Below are 19,470 nucleotides of genomic sequence, written 5' to 3'. Positions count from 1 at the left end.
CAACTAAGGTCCTTTCTATCAGGTGGTTTTGTTAAAGGCTACTGCTTTCATTAAGCCTCAGTTTGCCTTCTCCCTGTTGTTCCCAGTTCCATCCTCAGAGGCCACAAAACAGCCCTTGATCTACTTGGAGATACCACCCCATCCCACCTCAATCTTCTCATCTGCAGTGTGAGACTCCCTAGTTCCTCTGAGTAACTGACTGGATATGACAGACAGCAAAATCAAAGATCACACCAAGTGTGGGAACACCAGGAGATAGGGACAGACCCTAAGAGAATGCCACCATTAGGAAACAATGAGGAAAAGGTGGCGACAGACTGGGGAGGTAACTGACTAGGAGACTACATCATTGACAGTGGAAAGAATTTCCAGCAGAAAGGAGTCAACATATTTAGTATTAATAAGCTAGAGAGGTGCCAAGGAGGATTAAGAATTTTAAAAGTCTATTGGACTTGGCAATTAGGTGATCACAAAGCAGTTTTATAAGACTGGTCAGGGTAAGCATCCATTTGCAGGGGGTTGAGAAGAAAATGGGGAGAGGAAGCAGAAATATAGGTGAAAGGGAATAGCTGGATGGGGTCAAAGGAAGATTTTCCTTCTTACGACACAGAGAACAAAGCATCTTATACGTAGATGAGAAGGAGCCAGAGAAGAGTAAATAATTTAAAATGCAATGTAGGGAAAAGGAAGTTATGAGATCAGGGGCACAAGAAAAGGGTGTAGTGTGAGTCAGTAGCAGAAATTCCACTGTGACTGTAGGGAAGAAAGACAAAGAATTTGGACAATGAGAGTGTCTGTGGGATGACAGCGAAGCTGAGGGAGGTCACATATTCTGACGCAAATCTCTGTGAATTAGGATGTTAAGTTTCCTCTTCTAAACAAGGGTGCCGAAGGAATGGCTGGAAAAGAAACGATTTGGAAGGTGAAACCAATATGGCAACCTGAAAGAAGGCAAGCAGATCAGCTGACCCTTACCCACTCATGCAAAAACCTAAACGTTGCATTAGGCTAATAATAACCAAGAAATCCAGTGAGATGCTACAGGAAGTGATTTCTTCCAACACAGCACTACACAGAAGTCAGCCAGAAGTCTGCAGGCAAAAGGAAAAGGAGCTGCCAGCAAAGCCAGAGCCAGCTCAGGCAAGCAAGCCAGCAGCCTCCCAGCATGACCAAGGATGGGCCAAAGACACGTCACGTGTACCCTGCAGGGCTCTCTGGCCAAAGGCAGGAAGAGCAGAGGATGGCTCCCTGGAAGAGCCCCAGAATGGTTGTAAAGCCACAGCGGGGGATGCTGGAAGCCATCAGGTGAAGCAGCAGCCTGTGCGGAAGCAGCAGCACTCAGACCAGGACACTCAGGATGCCAAGGTCCCTAAGTCTGAGCATCAAAGAAAAGGGGGCCCCAACTCCAGGAGACAGAGGTCAGCACAGAATCTCAAATCATGGCCAAACAAGGCTGACCACTGCAAAACACAGCAAATACATTCACAGTTTCATATAGAAATACACCACATTCAATAGAGAAACAGGTCAGGATAGGAGGAGGGGGTCAAAGGGAAGATAATAACTGGAGAATAAATAGACTAAGCAAAACAAACACCTTGCTCACGAAGAAGGGATTAAAATAGTGGAAAAAGTCAAAGGGACTACAGTCTAAGGGGGTCCCCCTCAATTTTAGAATGTCTGAAGAAACTATGATGTATGAATGTGATGAACAGTATTGTGCCATAAGAAATGATGAAAGAGATAATTTCATAGAATCTTTGGAATATGATCTGATGCAGATAATGAAGGGAGTAGAAGCAGGAGAATAATTTATGCAATGACAACACTGTACAGAAAAACAACTCTGAAAGACTGACATTGACCAAAGTGATGTGTAGCCACTGAGGGCCTCCGATGAAGTCTGCCACTCCCTTGCAGTCAGAGAGGGCTGGACCCAAAATACAGAGACTTTTGTTTGTGGAAATGTCCACTGTAGGAATTTAAGGGTTTTTTTTCCTTTTAGGGATTTCTTCAAAAGACCCCTGAAGCAGTTTACAAAATGTACAGAAAGAAGTTCAGAAGAACAAGGAAATTTCCAAAGAAATGTGTGGAATTAAGTGATATGAAGTAGAAATTCCTGGCTTCATGTATAATCCTCTTCCTTGTGTTCTCCTGTGTATATGAAAAAAAGCTCTTTTTTCATGCTTCCATTCAGAATTTAAAAAATACAATTTAGAAAAGGTTTGGAAAACTTTTTTTGATTAGGTGTACAGAAATGAGATTAAGATCAGAGAAGGATTGATGAACAGAATAGAGAGTACAGGTAAGGTGTATCTCATGAATTTTGGATGTGTGAAACCAGCCCAAATTCTTCTAATAATGCTCAGCAGCCTAGGGTGAGAGGGGGTCACGCCCAAGGAAGATGATTCACAGGCTGGGAAGAGTATATGGTAAGAGGGCAAGAAATTCGCAGGTGAAAAGTACTAAAGGATAGATCAGTTCAAAATTGGGTGGAGTCAAATATCCTAAGGGTGAAGTTACAAAACGGTAACTATCAGAAACATATTTACGCTGATGGAGCCAAGTAGATAAGTCACAAGGCTCTGGCAATGGACACAACCAACTACTTCAAAAACCATAGCCTTTGTTGACCCCATTATTAGCAATGTGGTGGCTAAGATATATTGTTGACCGCTGCATGTCTTATTATAGATGCTGTTTTTGAGCCAAGAAGGTAAGCAGAAGAGACACTAGGCAGGTTGAGATTTTTTACATAAAGCAACTGCATTCCTAAATTCCTAAAAGGCAGCTAACTACTTGGTAGTATTATGCTTCTAAGTTTACCTTTGTTGCGGTTCTCAACAGTTCCATCTTGTTTCTTATCTGTAAGGGAAAAAAAGAGAGGTCAGCTTTTCAAAAAGTAGTATTTGTAAACATGAACTTATCAAATGGTAATTTAAAATTCTTCCTATAGTGGCATTATTACTTTAATAACAGTAGTAGTATATTTTGCTTTATGGCTTAGTTATGGCATTTTGCTAATTATGATTGACCCGCATGGTCATTCTCCACATTTGAATAATGAAAATATAATATTTGAACATAATATTTGGTTCTCTATAATTCCTCACACTCTTTAAAGTTTTTGACAGTCTACATTATTTCTTTTATATGTTGTAGAAATATTCTGTAGTGTATGTATACTTGTATTTCTAGAAGTCTAATAACATGGATAATTATGAAAGAGCTAGAAGGGACCTTAGAAATCATCTAATTCAAATTGTTCTAACTATAGATCAGGACACTGGAGCCCAGAAGTGCACAGTCTTTTCTGAAGTCAAACACCCAGTCAAGAAAATAACTCAGAATCTGTAAATCCCAACCTGGTGCTCCTTCCACTTACCTAGCCTATGCTGACTGTAGGCTGATCAATATTTTAATTACCATAACTTAAAATGGTACAAAAACCCAATATTTTACTGCCATAGTTGAATCCATATCTACATAACAACAATTGTTAAGGTTGTAAGTCAGAGATGGCTAAACAATTCCAATAAAAAAATTAAATGAAAGATTCTTTTCTTAAAAAAAATTCTGAATTTAACAGCAAAAAGAACCTATAATAATTTTAATAGAGGGACAAGAGCATTAAATAGACTGTAGAGGATACTGTTTATTCCACAGCTTGCTTTAAAAAAAAACAAATTCCCTGTTATTTTCAAAACTGCCCTGCTTGTGTGTGATTCCTTAGGAAATAACTTCTGTTCTCTTCTGTGCATTATATAGCATGGTTTTGGTTTTTGTTTTTGTTTCTGTTTTTTGCTTTTTGGTTAGGCAATGGGGTTAAGTGACTTGCCCAGGGTCACACAGCTAGTAAGTGTTATATGTCTGAGGCCAGATTTGAACTCAGGTCCTCCTGAATCCAGGGCTGATGCTCTATCCACTACACCACCTAGCTTCCCCTATATAGCATGTTTCAATAGCTCCTTCCTTCTTTGGGCAGTTTTCATTTTTGATTTCTCAAAATATAGTTACTGGCTTCACAATGAATTTGAGCTGCCACTGTTCAAGCCAAAGCTCTGAGACTTCCCCAGGAATCAAAAAGGATCTCAGAAACTATGTAATCTAATCTTATTTTACAGATGAGGAAATACAACTTTGAGAAGCGAAATGATTTGTCTAAGGTAGCACAGAGGCAGAATTCAAACCCAGGTCTTTTATTAACATTCCAAAACAATAAGGTAATAGGGATCAAAGGATAAACAAACAATGTAATGCAGATTAGGCCGGGCTCATGCATTCCTCTTTCCTTCAGCAATCTCTTTACTGAAGTCTCTCCCCAGTTCACCTTCCAAGGGGGCGCTCAAGTTACTTTCTTAAAACATGAAGCCTGGCAGGTCACTCCTCTTTCAAGCTCCAGTGACTTCCAGTCACCTCAAGGATCAAATATGAGCTCCCTTGTTTGCACCTGAAGCCCTACAAAGACGTGATCCGGCCTCAACCACCCTTGGATCTTTACTACTGTCATTGCCACACGGTCCAACCAAATCGGTCATCTTACTGTTCATGGTCAAAGATTTAGCAAAGTCAACTATGGAGTACTCAGGTAGATAGGAGGAAAAGAGAGAGGGGTGTTATGAGAACAAAGAGAGGAGAGGACATTCAGAAAGGGAGGGTGGTCAACAGCAAAACAAACAAACAAAAAAGCACAGAAGACAAGAAAAATAAGGACTGGGAAAAGGCCAACAGAGTTGGCATCAGGATCACTGGTAACTCTGGAAGTAGCAGTTTCACAGCTGAACGATGAAGTCTGAAGCCAAATAGCAAGGGGCAGGTGAGAAGTGAAAAGAACGGAAGTACAAGCAATGAAAGCAGACAGCTTATTGGCAATGAAAAGTGAGCCCAGACAGCATGACAACGTGGGGTGGGAGGGAGGGGCGTGAAGCGAGGGGAGAGAAGAAGGTCAAGTGAAGGCTTTTTAATGGGCTGGGAAGACCTATGGGCAACAGGGAAGGGATCAGTAAACAGGGAAAGACTAAAGATTAAGGACAGAAAGGATGACTGTGGGGACAATCAGACGGACACAAGGAGGAATGGGCCTAAGGGTTGGAGAGCGGTGTTGGTCTTGGTGTTTGGTCAAAAGATCTTTACTCTCCCTGCCCTTCCTCCAAATCTCTTTCATATTAAAATGTTTAATGGACTGTTCCTCAGTTCTATATTCAAAAGAAAGTACTGTGCATTTTATAGAACATAAATACTAAAAAGGCAATTTAACAAATTTTTTCTTCATGTTTGCTATAACAATTTAAAAAATAAATCCCACAACTATTTTCAAATATAAAAAGTTTTTTTTAAAGGAATCAAAGTACTGTATTTACTTTTCTTTTCTTTTTTCTTTTCATCTTTCTTTTCTTCTTCTTCACCTCCAGCCCCAAGTAAGGTAAAAATAATTCCAGTTTGGGAGTTCACACCCACAGCAGTAACTACCGTTCTTCCAGAGCCTTCCATCACATGGGTACCTGCAACAACATAAAATCTTGTTTCTTCGTTGTAAAGTTGATGCTATTAAATAAGAACTGTTAAACTAATGTTTTACTAAAAATGAAGAAAATGTAATTACTAAAGATTTTCACAGACAAGTAATCAAGATAAAGCTCTCAAAAGTAGGCACTCAATTCCTAAGAATGAAACAGAGGTAAATTATTCAAAGTACTTTCAAACTGGACACTTATTTCAATGGTGATATAGTTTTCCAATTACTTAAACTTCACTTCTGTTAGACACAAAAATTAACGGCAGATACAATACTCTTTGTATAAAAGGATAAATAGAAATGTTGAAGTACAAACAGTTCAGCAATTTTTATTGCTTTGATCCAAGTAACACTGTCAATTCTAGATGTCTGGTAAATATCTGTGGAATAAGTTATACATATATATATGTACATATATATATGTACATATATATATATATAACAACATCTGTGGAATAAGTTACACATATACAACGAATTATCTATCCCTATGTATATCAGGAAAGTGATTCCAAAGAAATAAACTGTTTTCAAGTTAATAATCACTTACTATCAACTTTCTTCATCTGCAAAATGAATGGGGAGAGTGGTAGACCTGATGTGTGGAGAGAGAGGTCTTTGATAGCTCTAAATCTGTGATTAAAGGCTCCCATTCTGAGTAATCATCTAAGAGCTCATACAGTTGATCCATCCCTCTCCCCTCTGCTGGCAGCCTTCCCTTGTCTTGACTCTCTAAACATGCTTCCCCAGAGCAAAAAAGAAATAAATAAAAAAATAAAAGAAAACACCCTCTTGATCTTTCTCCCCTGACCAAGTTATCACCCTGGATCAGTCTCCCTCATTCACTGCTCATATTTACAGAGAAGCTGCCAATTCTTCACCCCCTCTCTACTCCTCAGACATTTGCAATCTGGCCTCAGTCCTCCCCAACCCACACTCAGCCAAGCAACAAGCACTCATTAAGTATCAGGCTTTGTCCCAGGCTGCTCTGGGGATACAAATTAAAAAAGAAAAAGAAAGAAAAAAAAACAATCTGTTCTCTCAAGAAGCCTACATTCTATTGAGATGCCAAAGATTTAATACCTCCTTATACTTAACTAGTGCAAAATCCTCCTAAATTCATAAACCTTCAGCATCTCTCTCAAATTACAATTCTATACACCACACAGCATCAACCTCCTGAACGCCATAACGCCGATTGCCCTGTTCAAAAGCCTGCTGTGGCTCTGTGCTGATGCCTCTAGGAGAACACCATGGAACTCAGCTGGGCATTTAGGACAGGCCCAACATGGGTGCAGCCACCTCATCAGCCCACCCCCCAGAGCTGGAATGGACCAGCTCCACTGCTGAGATGGAAAATCCTTCTGCAGCAGATCCTGATAGAAGCTCCGGGAAGGAAGGAACTTTTATTGTTGTCTTTGTGCCTGCTCTAACACATAGTATGGGGTCTGATATACAGCATTTAATAAATGATTATTGAACTGAATTATCTTTTTTTTCCCCAAACACCCAACTCAAATGCCATCTCGTTCATGCAAACCTTCCTTTATCCCACCATCTTGAAAGATCTTACCTTTATTCAACTTTCTAAATACTTTGTATCTCTCCTTTGCATCAGCTTTATTTTTATGTTTCAACTGTCCTAAGCTTCCTTAAGGCAAAGACTGCTCAGTCTTTTGTCTCCATAATCCCAGAATATGCTTAAAATAAGTGTTGAATTTGCTTAATTGGATAGATTCATTTTTAGACACTCAAATACAACAGGTACAAAAATGAAGAGAAAAGTATAAAGATTTATAACAGGTTAAAATTTTTTTTAGATAATTATTTCTAGACTTGGCCTATGATCAGTGTAGGGCATTCCTCCTCACATCCTCACCCCAGCCTACCTTCTCTCTGTTCCTCAAACACAGCCCCCATCTTTCATCTTGGTGCCTTTGCAGTGGCTATCTCCTGGGCATCCAGAATCCTTCACGCTTCCTTTAAGATATGGTTCAAGCATGCCCCACTTTCCACCTGCCGCTGACCCCGTCACACCACGTACTAGGATTTCCCTGTTTAACTACCCTATTCTGTATGTGTGGTTTCCCTGGATGGGACGTTATCCCAACCCCCTGAGAGTAGTGATTGTTTTGTGTTTCATACTGGTATCCTTAATGTCGGGCCCACAGTAGACCCAGAAATGTTCGTTAACTGCTTATTCAATGCTGATCAATAACTCTTCTTCGATGGATTCTTTAGAGCTGTGCTGGGCCTTGAGAGATCAAGTGGCTTGAACTCACGTTTTCCTGACTCTGTGGCCAACCTGTCCTCACTAGGCTACACTGCCTTTTAAATCATGACAGTTTAACGTTATCATCATACAATTTCTAATTTACATAGCTTTCATAGAGAATGCAGACCTGATAAAAGCAAGGGATCTTTATCCAACGTCTTCTTAACATGATCAGATTCTCCAGTCAGTGAGCTTTCATCAAGTTTGAGATCATTTCCTTGAATAAGTATACCATCGGCTGGAAGAAGATCACCTAGAACATCAAACAAAGAAGGGGTGTGCTGTAGATGAGATCAGGACCCCAAGGTCAGGGCTGATGCACTCTTTCTCCTAGGGTACTCACCATATTTCACTTGAGCAATGTCCCCAACAGTAATGTCAGCTACCGGGATCTGAATGACTTGTCCCCCTCTGATGACCGTGAACTTCTGCTCTTGCTCAATGCGACTCTGCAGACCTCGGAACTGCTTCTCTTTACTCCAGTCGTTGAAAGCCGTCACTAACACAACACACACTACTGACAAAAGGATGGCAGCTCCTTCAATCCAGCCAGTTTCACCTTCGCCTTCTTCTTCCCCAACAGAAACTTCTCCATAAACTATACAGAAGGAAAAGCATCAAGAAAAGCAAAACCAATGGGTGCTGTTACCATGGCTATAGGTTAGTAAAGAAATTGAGGCAGCTAGGGGAAACCACAGTGCAGAGCACCAGGCCTAGAATCAGGAAGACCCGAGTTCAAATCCTGCCTCAGTTCCTGGCTGTGTAATGTAGGGCAAGTCACTTAACCTCTGTCTGCCTCAGGTTTCTCAACTGTAAAATGGGAACAACAGCACCTAACTTCCAAGGTTGTTGTGAGGATCAAATGAGATAATAGCTGTAAAGTGTTTAGCACAGTGCCTTGCACACTGTGAGTGCTAAGTAATTTTTTGCTATTGTTATTATTATTATTATTTTTAAGCTCTTACTATGTGCCAAGCACTGTTAAATGCTAGGTATACAAAAAAAGGCAAAACACAGTCCCTAGTCTAGGAAATAAGCTAGGGTAGGAATATTTTTGGTAGTTTGATATTCTATACTAATCAAAATGTTTAAAGAAAAAAGCATTCTCTGAAAATTTATTACTTTCCTATTATTAGTATAGTATCATAAGGACACAAAAAAGGAAAAAGAGAAAAAGACAAATTCCCAGATCTTGGCAACTGTATTTTTAAATTGTGGAAACAAGATATAAAAAAACAAAAAACCCCACAAAAGTGAGCTCCTGGAAAGGAACTTCTTCTAGATTGGTAGAATGTTCCCTTCTCTGCCCGGGGTCAGAGGTTCAGCATAACTGAGGGTCACATGGCTTGCCTATGTCAGAGCAAGGCTTGAAGCCCGGCTGTCCAAGCCCAGCCCAAATGTGTGCACGTAGTTAACAGTAACAGGACTAGGCCATGGCATAGGAAACTCCACTTAGCTGTGCTCACATATTAAAGAGCTAAAAAGAAAAGGGTCTAGACCCGGGATTTCCCTGATATACAGAACTCTTAGCTGAGAAAACTCCTTTTAGCCAAGCAGGCTGGCATCTTCTTTTCTAATGTACAGTCACAGAGCTGCCTAGTGTTTACTTGAAGGGCCAGGTATATGTGTGAGATGGGATTTCAACCTGGTCTTTCCTGACTGGACGGTGGCTCTCTGTCCACAAATTCGTAATGCCTCCAAAAACTAAAGAAAGCACAATACAGACTATATGTTACTTTAGAGATAGCAGGTCCTTTCAGCAGAGGACCAAGATGGTTGAGGTCAGCACTGGGTGCTATAGACTAGTCAGGAAGTATGAACGCCAGTGGGATTTGATGAGAAGAGCTGTCCTTGTAGAGTGTAGTGACAGAAGCCAAATTGTAGATGTCTGAAGAGTGAGTGAGGGGAGAGAAGTAATGCAGGGAGGAGAGGGGCAGAGAGAGGTCAAGAGATGGGGTGGTTTTTGTTTGAACAGTCAAGAAGGAGTAGTGAAAAGTCATGAGAAAGATGATAAAGTGCACAGGTGAGTGGTTAGCTTTAGCAACAAGGTTTAATTGATCCAATGGGAGATTTGAAGGGAAGGCAAAAAAACAAACAAAAAAAACAAAACTGAAGAGCACTGAGGGAATTTATTTTGGACCAGATTCCATCTCAATAAGTATAAAGTAAAATCTCTGCTGAAATGAAGGGTAAGAGCTAAAAGAAAGATGACAATCTATAAATAACCTCTGTGGGCAACAGGAGAATCATTACAAGTTGAATATAAGTATTGTCCAACAGCAGAATGAGAGACCAGTAGAAGGTTGACAGAAAACGTCCACCCTGGGCTCAAACACTGCTTTTTTGGGGTAATTTCCTCTAGCAGCACCTAGCTACTCAGAAACACACACTAAATCAGGCTTTCAATCTACATATTCACATATGCAACTCAGATCATACAACTGGACTAACTGAATGTCAAAAGAGTACGCTCCTGTTAACTGATGCTGAAGACAATTTTTACTGGACATTGAATTAGATGATCTGGATCTAAACCCTAGGCCCCACTGACCTGGCTGTGTAACCTTGGGGAAATCAGTGAAGTCTCTGGCTTTAAGGTCCTCAACTTTATGAAGCGAACAACAAATTTCCTACCAAACACACAGTCTTCTTATGAAAATCAAATTAGATGCATGTCAAGTAATATGGAAGCAGCCTAACTTCTTCAGGTGATCCAACTTCAATTGAGCTCTCCCTGCAGCAAAGCAATCCTTTTATTCCCATCTAATTTATTCTCTTACGGGCAGCTAGCTAGGCGATGCAGTGCCAGGCTTGGAGTCAGGAAGATTCATCTTTCTCAGTTGAAATCCAGCATCAAGACACTTACTAGTTGTGTGACCCTGGGCAAGTTTGTCTGTTTCCTCATCTGTAAAGGGAGCTGGAGAAGGAAATGGCAAACCACTCCAGTATCTCTGCCAAGAAAATCCTAAATGGGGTCACAAAGAGTTAGATAGAAATGACAGAAATGACTGAACAACAAAAAATGAATTTGGTGACTCTCCAACAGGAGCTATTCCAGACTTTCCTTCTCAAATGGCTCGCCCCTCTCCCAGGATCTCACACTTTACAGAGAAAACTGAGTCCATTCCACCTGAGCTCCCTCTTTCCCCATTTTTCCAAACCCCTAAACATTATCACCCATTCTTTTCCTTTTCCCTAGCCTTTGAAATGAAATGGCCTTCCTCCTTGCCAAAGTCAACTCCTCTATCTGCGCCCTTGATGTCTTCTCTTCCCATTCTCTCCAGCAGATTACCACCCCAACTATCCCATCTTTCTAACCTTCAACCTCTGCTTATCTACTGGCTCCTTTCCTACCGCCTTCAAACATGCCCAAATCTTCTCTATCTTAAACAAAACAAAGGCCCAACTGAATACTATCTCTCCCTCAAAACTTCCCCTATTTTTCTCCTCCCTTTCTCAGCCAAACTCCAAAAAAACTCATGCTTGCTGCCTCCACTTCTCTCATTCACTGACCCTCTAGTCACCTTTCTAACCTATTACTCAACAGAAAATGCTCTCATGTCACCAGCCACCTTAATTGTCACATCTGATGGTCTTTTCCTAGCCCAACCTTTTGGACCTCTGCTACAGCTGACATTACTGACCCCTTGTCTCCTGGATCCTCTTTACTCTCTGCTGGTTCTCCTACCTCTGGGACAGCTCCTTCTCAGTCTCCTTTGTTGGTTCATAATCCATACCATTGGTCTCTAATTGTAGCTGTTTCCCAAGGCTCTGATCTACATATTCTTCTCTCTATACTATTTCTATCATATCTATACTATCAGCTCCCATGGATCCAATTATCATCCCTCTGCAGATTGCTCACAGATTTATATATCCATCAGTGTCTCCAAGAGATTCAGTCTACTGCTACCGACTGCCAACTGGATATTTCAAAAGGGATGTCCCATAGACATCTCAAGCACAATATGTCCAAAACAGAACTCATTATCTACTCCTTTCAAACTTCTCCATTTCTGTGAAAAGGTCCACTATTCTTCCAGTTTCCCAGGTTTCTAACCTAAGCATTATCTTCCACTCTAAAGTCTCCTTTGCTTTGCACATTTAATTAGTTTCCCAATATTACCACTTCTGCCCCCACATCCTATGATGGTGTTCATGCCTTCATCACCTCTCACCTAAACGACTGCAAAAACTTTCCTTGAATTGCTCTCTCTGCCTTGAGTTTCTCACCAGTTCAGTCAGTCCTCCACAATGCCAAGAGAAGGGTTTTCAAATCCAATAAAATCCAGTGGCTCCCTACTATGTCAACAAAAATGGAAGAGCCTTCAAAAAATGATGAAAGCTGATAATAAGAGATTATTTGATAACATGTGCCACAGAAGTATCTGCATTTTAAAGAATTAAACTTTTTTTTTGGCTTAGGCAATCAGGGTTAAGTGATTTGCCCACTGTCACACAGCTAGTAAGTGTGAAGTGTCTGAGGCTGGATTTGAACTCAGGTCCTCCTCACTCCAAGAGCTCTCTATTCACTGCGCCACCTAACTGCTCCAAAGAATTAACATTTAATTATAATGATGTTTTTATTCTTTTTCTAAAAATATTTTAAAAATTGGTCTCAATCTCTGCAAGGCCCCCTCAGAAGGCATGATGTTGTTTCATTTGAAATTCATTTCTATTCTGTGGTGCTCAAGATGCGATAGTTTCACTCCAGCAGCTGCACAAGTCTGAGACTTTGAAGGAGTTCTGTTGATGCTTACTTCAAACTACTTCATCACGTATACTTTTTCAATTCATAGTTTTCAACACACTGAAGAAAGAAAGGAGGGCCTCAGAATTATAAAATAGCACTGGAGGTTAGAAAACACTTTTAGATAATCTCATCTGACTCTCATGACAAACTCATTAGGTAGGCAAGCTATTATCTCCATTTTAAAGATGAGGAAACTGAAGCTCTGAAGTTAAAAAGCCATGGTCACTTCAGGGTTGGGGTCAAATCTGAAATCTGTAGCCTGCTGCCTCCTGAGAAGGAAGTATGCTGGAGGGAATCTGGGTAAGAGGATGAAATGAGATGTGATGACACTTTATCAGAATGCCTAGGCAGAGAAAAAATGATGACCTCTTGATACAGATCAGAAAGCTGGCATAGAAACTGAATGTTATGTTGATAGGGCATTTCAACACCCCAAGCATCAAGTCCAAGTCTCTGCTAAAGGTATTCCTGGATTGGCCTGCTAATACTATTTTTGAAAAGCAAAGAAATTAGCTTGGACCAAGAAAGAACTGAACTGGTAAAGTAGAAAATATACACCCACTTGGTGAAAGTGATTGTGTTGTTAGAGCACAGAGGATTTGGAGGACAATGCTGGGCTAAGTTCGTATCTACTTGAAGAAAGCAGATTTTCAAAAAGCTGGGAGATCACCCAATTATCTGAAGATCTAAAAGGGAATTAAATGTCACTGCCTGGAATGTCCTCCCTCTATTTTGATCATTGCCTGATAAATCCCTCAATGTCCATTAAAATCCCCATCTAGCTTCTAAACAAAGTCTTCATAATACTATCCCCTAGCTGGTAAGAACTGTGCTTTGTATTTTGCCAACGTATTAACAAAGTTATCTGTGGTTGTGTCATCCCTCCAGAAGTCAGTGACCAGGTGCTGTCTACACTTCATATTTATTAGGGCTGCCTAGAGCTCTTAACCTCTTGCTTCCTATATATGCTGTATTTAATCCAGCTCACGAGACAGACAAGAGATTCTCAAGAATCATTTTGATAATGAAAGTGACTGAGAGTTGGAAGAGTAGGGCCTGGAGCAGAGGAAGTGGCTAATGAAACCAAGGTGACTGCATGGTGAAAATCTGCGGGGCAGAGGCTAGAAAAAAAATTTTTCAGATGGTAAGGGGGAACAACATCAAGAATGAGAGAAATCCTGTAAGTATTCCATCAAGAAGATTAACGCTGGGCAGGAACCAAGGCTTGTGAATAATGGTATGGACAATAATGCGGATTTTTTAAAGTTTTGTGACGATGGAGGTTTGGATGGGATGGGAAAATGGTAATGGATCATGAACATGGAGAACTACTGAACTGTTACTTGGCTTCTGTCATCTCTATCAAAGAGAAGTATCCTAAAATTTGGCAGGACAGAACAGAAGAGAGGTGAGAGACAAATGAAAATCAAGCTAAGTGAAGAAACGACAGTAAGGTAACTCCTAGCCCTCTTCTATGAGTTCTAATCACCTGTTCCTAACATTTGCACACCAGGATCCTTGAAACAGAGCTTATGCATAGAACCGTTGCAGCACTGATAACAATCTTTTGCCAAGCCATGGAGAACAGGAGAAGGGTGCCAGGACTGAAGAATTTCATGTGGTTTTTCAAAACATGGATTCCTGAGAAATGTCAGGCCAGTGAACCTGACATTCTAGTCAAAATCCTAGGAAGGGCTATTAAAAGGATGATTTGTGAGCACTCAGAAAGAGGAACATTAGCAAGTGTGGGTTTGTCAATAAAGTGACTCCAGGCCAACCCAAATTCCTTTTCTGACAGGGTTACTAGTAGACCACATGCCCCAGACACAGTCTAGTTAGACAGTAGCAAGGCACATGACAAAGACTCCTTTGAGATCCCTGTGGACAAGACAGAGAGATTCAACTAACAGGATATGGAACTAGCTGGTTGCCTGATTCAAAGAGTAGGATTAATATTTTTATCCAAGACTTGAAGACAGACAGTATGTCAATTAAATATTAATGACAGTTAAAAGTGATTTAGGCTGCATTAATCAAAGCAGTGATCATAATGAGGAAAGGGGAAGTGTCTACTATAACTGACCCAGTTCAGATGTTATCTCAAAGTGTCAGGTTTGATATATCATATTTCAGATGGGACATTAACAACCTAGAACACATCCAGAAGAGGACAGTCAAGATGGTAAAAGCACTTAAAACCATGCCATGAGCACTGGTTAAAGGAATCGGAGATGTTCAACCCAGAGCTGAGAAGACACAGAGGGGTCATGACCACAGTTTTCAAATACCAGCAGGTTTGTCATGAGGATCATTCTGACCACAAAGAGCAGAAAGAGGACCAGTTGCGTGGGTCCAACACACAGTTAAAATTACAGATTAATGTAAAGGAACAAGTTCGTAACAAAGTAATCCTCAAATAGAATGCAATCTGCCTGGGGAAAGTACCATATTTTCTGACTTCAAATATCCAACCTCTGTTTCAAGTTTCCCACTTCTCAGCCCAACCTCAAGTTAGGCATCAATGAGATGTCTCCTAAGGTCCCTTCATGCCTTAACCCTATGATTCCGTTATTTCTGAGCACCCTCTTGACTAGGCTTCCAAGATCTGAAGAATATGGCAAGGAAGGCTATAAGTCAGTTATTTGGGACTAATATAACTTGAGAACACAATGCTTAAAAAGAAAATGGGAGAGGTAGAGCATTCCTGCTTCAAAAGACTCATTCCTGCCCAATTTCTTTGTAATTTTCTAGTAATGACACTGCCTTGGCTTTAACCTGGCAGTAGCATATAGGAAGAAATGGGGAAGAGACAGTGTACAACTTAACTGACATGATGAATAGAACCTTTGATAAGATTGTTTTTTCACTAAACATAATAACATGACTGTAGTCAACAAAGCCAGTTATCTTCTTACATTTTAATCTGTTAGAAGTATTCATTTTAGGTCACTTGTTCCTTTCCAGATGATGAGCTTTCTTCTGCTTTTGTACACTCTGAGTAAGTAGAAACATCCCAATGAAGGCTAAAGCAGGAAAAGAGCAGCACGGTTGACAGAAGAAGGGTGAAAGGAAGGTGAAGTTGTACTGTGCCAACTTTTTCCAGAAATCATTCAGCAATCATTTATTAAGCACCTACTACGTTCCAGGCACTGTGCTTGAGTACTGAGATAAAAGATGAAAAAAGAAATGTGTCCCTGTACTCCAAGAGGGATATTTTACTATAAGGAAAACAACACATATAAGAAAACAGATGGAATAAAGACAAAGAAAACAAACAACCTTGAAGAAGATCAGAAAAGACAATAGAAGCTAATGCCGAGTGAAAAAAGCTAGGTGGAGGTGAGACGGGAATACATTTTAGACATGCGGGCAGAGGCAAAGGTGGAAAACGGAATGAGGTATATGGGGTACAGCAAGTTTGTCTGGAACCATCAGCAAAGGAGAGGGATCATGTGAAATCAGTCTGAAAATACAGTTTCAACCTGAATTGTGAAGGGACTGAACCATGTAGAGACACCATCAGTGATCTAAGATTCTTGAGTAAGGGAATGACACGGTCAGGCTGGTCTCTAAATAGAAGTGTTGAAGACACATTGCTTAGGGAAGAAACCAGGGACTCAGTAAGTAGGCTGCTACAATGATCCAAGTTAATCAGGATGGTGGCTGTTTGAACAGAGAGAAGGGCAAAAATGTGAGAAGTGTTGTGGACATAAATCAACAGCACTGGGTAACTGACTGGACGTGAATGGGGAGTGAGAGAGAGTGAAGTCAAGGATGACTCCAAGTTTGTGAGCCTGAGTGACCAATACAGTCAACCGAGTGGGGTTCATTGGGAAGATAATAAAGTCTTATTTTGGACACGTTGAGTTTGAAATGTCTATGGGATATCTAGAGAGTGATATTTAGGAGGTAGGTGGTGATGTGGGACAGGAATGAAGGACATGAGGCTAGAAATGTGGATTTACACCTAAGATGACAACTGAATTTCACTGGAGTTTAATATAATCTAGAGAGACACAAGTCCTACGCTAGACCCCTCTCCCCCCAAGAGGATAGAACATAGAAGTCAATGCAACAAAAGAAACTGACAACAGAGGAACACTTAGATGTGTAGGTGAGCATTATTTTGAAAACTCACTGGAGAATGAGTATCCAAGGAGGGGTGGTCAACAGTGTCAAATGAAGTCTAGAAAGAGGCCTGAGAAAAGGCCGCTGGATTTAGCATGAAAGAGGTTAATGGTAATTTTGGAGAGAACAGTTTGTAAACTTGCTGAGTTAAGATTGCAAGAGGCTAGGAAGTATGTGAGGAAGAGGAAGATTTTCTAGGATTTTTTGAGTGAAAGATAGGAATGATATCAAACAATAGGTTGAGGAGATGTCAGAGTAAAGTAAAGTGAAGGTTTATTTTTAAGCATCGAGGAGATCTGACCATGTTTGTGGGCCCTAAGGAAGAAGCCAGAGATAAAGACTTCAGATTAGGAAGAGAAAGATGATACTGAAGGGGCAATTTCCCAAAGAAGATGAAGTAGTTAGGTTCAGTGCACAAGTATTGGGGTTGGTCCTGGCAGAGAGAAAAAGCATGTTTTCCTCAGAAACTGCAGCAAAAGAACAGAGAGATTGCTGAGCCAATCTGAGGTGCAGAATAGGAGAAAAGAGGGTGTTAGTAACAGAGAGCCTCAGTTTATTTGGTAAATTATAAACAGAGAGGAGTAGTTTCAGATGATTTGAGGAGAGAAGAGAATGTTTGGGACAAATACTGTGGGGAATGTAATAGTATTCATTCAGGGACACAATAAAATAATGCATGAAAATAATCAATAATATAATCTCTTCAACAAAATTATTTTTTGAAATGATGAAATTAAGCAATGTCTTAAACAGCTAATAGTTTATTTCTTAAAGGAAACAAGAATCACTGAGTGATAAACAAAGGACATAAAGAGGAAGTTTTCTAAGCTAACAATAGCCATATTTTAAAATGGTCCAAAATCATTAATAAGTAGAGAAATGGAAATTAAAGTAACTCTAAGGTTCTGTGTTACACCCATCAGATGGGCAAAGTTGACAAAAACAAAAATGTTGGAAGGGTTGTGGGAAAATATGTACATTAAGACACTGTTGGTGAACTAGTCCACCCATTCTGGAAAGCAATTAGAACTATGTCCCTAAAATGACTAAGATGCATATCCTTTGCCACATACTGACACCATTACTATTCCCCTAAAAGATCAAATAAAGAAGACCAACACTCATACACACTAAAATATTTATAAAAGCAAGTAGAAAAGGAAAAACAAACTATTTGACAAAACACTTGCAAAGTGGCTAAGTTCTTGTCAAAATACTGGTATTCAAAAGATTCAAAACTGGAGAATAGAAATGTGCCCTTTTCCCACTGTCCTTCTCCTTCATATTCTTTAGCAAAACACTCAGTATCCACGTAATAATTACTTATTAAAGGTAACACTACATTTTAAATAATTTTGGGGGTCAGTTCACTTACGTGCATCATTCCCTCCTGGAGGCCGGTAAAAAGAAAGGCCCAATGATACTATGGCTGCAATTTCTAATATAATTAATGTAACATCTTGTAATACTTCCCATACTAATTGAAGAAATGTTTTGGGCTTTTTAGGAGGTATAAAGTGCTTTCCAAACACTGCTTCCCTCCTCTCTATATCTGCAGGATTTCCGCTTAAACCTGTTAAAAAAAAAAAAAAGCAAACATATATGTCAACAGTTGTGGTATCTGCTAATTAAAAAAAATTGCTTTCATTTCTACCACCTGTACTTCTTCAAATTCAAATTTATAAGGCTTTATTAAAATTACCTATTAATAACAGACCAAAGCAACAGACATATCAATACCTGTAAGGAAAATTTTGACTATATGATTTAAGAAAACTAAATATGAGCTTTTAGTTTAGAATGAGCTTTTCAGTATTATTTTCTTTTTTACTCTCTATATTTGCCTCTACTACAAGTAGTGGAGTCTAGTGGATAAATGGTGGCCTTGGAGTCAGGAAGACCTTTATTTAAATCTTCTCTCTCACACTAGCTATGTTATAGGAGACAAGCTAGTTAACTTCTCAGGTTACTAAAGCAACTAAGACCATCGCAACTAAGTTACAGATGAATTACAGATCTGTATTAATGAAGGGAGTTACCCCACCAGTAGTGGTCCACACCACTGGAATCACATGTCTGTACCAAAAACAGAAAGAAAAAGAAATGATCCCAGTAAAATAACATAACATATAGTGGATAAAGTGCCAGGTCTGGAGTCAAGAATACCTACGTTCAAATCCTCTGACACTGGCTACGTGGCCCTGGGCACATGACTAAACCTCAGCGCCCCAGGAACTCCCTAGGACTTATTCTCTACATCAAACCTAATAGGTGCTTTCTGCCTGTCAGCCACTGCAGTTTGGCTCCCTGCTGCTTAGTCTAGGGGCTGGAGGAGCACTAGACAACCAGGCAATCATTCACTTACGGCAATTACGAGGCAGACAAAAATCTAGGAAAGATGTGAGAGTCCAGGTTGAAGCTTAGAATGCAGCCTTGTTCTTCATGAACCTGTGGCAAACAAGCAGCTCTCTCTGATTTAGCACACAGTCTGACTTAACAAGGAAAATGAGCATTCCTCTTAAAGGAGTCTGTGCTGACCACATGGTTTCTGTATTATTATGTTTTTGATCTGTTATTATGAGCAGTAATGATTAATTAGCATGGTATTAATATGGTATAATGCGTATATTAATAATCAGTATAATAACTGTATAAATAAATAATAATCACAAAGGTAGAGAATTATGTCTTTCTTGATTACTTACTGAAAGGCATTTGTGGATACAGTAAACTAGGAAAAAGATACATGGAGACACAGACCTGTGAGCAAGAATTTATGCCAGAGGAGTGAAAGAAGAA

At 40.0% G+C, this 19,470-nt stretch overlaps 1 protein-coding gene across 1 annotated transcript in view; it reads right to left on the bottom strand.

The window, feature by feature from the left end:
• Window positions 1–19,470, bottom strand: part of LOC110203727 (plasma membrane calcium-transporting ATPase 1-like) — a 46,485-nt gene that overhangs the window by 24,570 nt on the left and 2,445 nt on the right. Inside the window, exons 2-6 of the mRNA XM_078150400.1 lie at window positions 18,047–18,292; window positions 8,134–8,388; window positions 7,918–8,043; window positions 5,361–5,501; window positions 2,827–2,865 (exon numbers count right to left, since the gene is read on the bottom strand). Coding sequence (XP_078006526.1) covers window positions 2,827–2,865; window positions 5,361–5,501; window positions 7,918–8,043; window positions 8,134–8,388; window positions 18,047–18,292 — 807 coding nt within the window. The remainder of the gene's footprint in view (window positions 1–2,826; window positions 2,866–5,360; window positions 5,502–7,917; window positions 8,044–8,133; window positions 8,389–18,046; window positions 18,293–19,470) is intronic.

The sequence above is a fragment of the Phascolarctos cinereus genome, unplaced genomic scaffold (assembly GCF_003287225.1).
Source record: "Phascolarctos cinereus isolate Bilbo 61053 unplaced genomic scaffold, phaCin_HiC Scaffold_1;HRSCAF=81, whole genome shotgun sequence".
Lineage (NCBI taxonomy): Eukaryota > Metazoa > Chordata > Mammalia > Diprotodontia > Phascolarctidae > Phascolarctos > Phascolarctos cinereus.
Note: the sequence above shows the minus strand (reverse complement) of the source record. Positions and strands in the feature narration are given on the sequence as shown.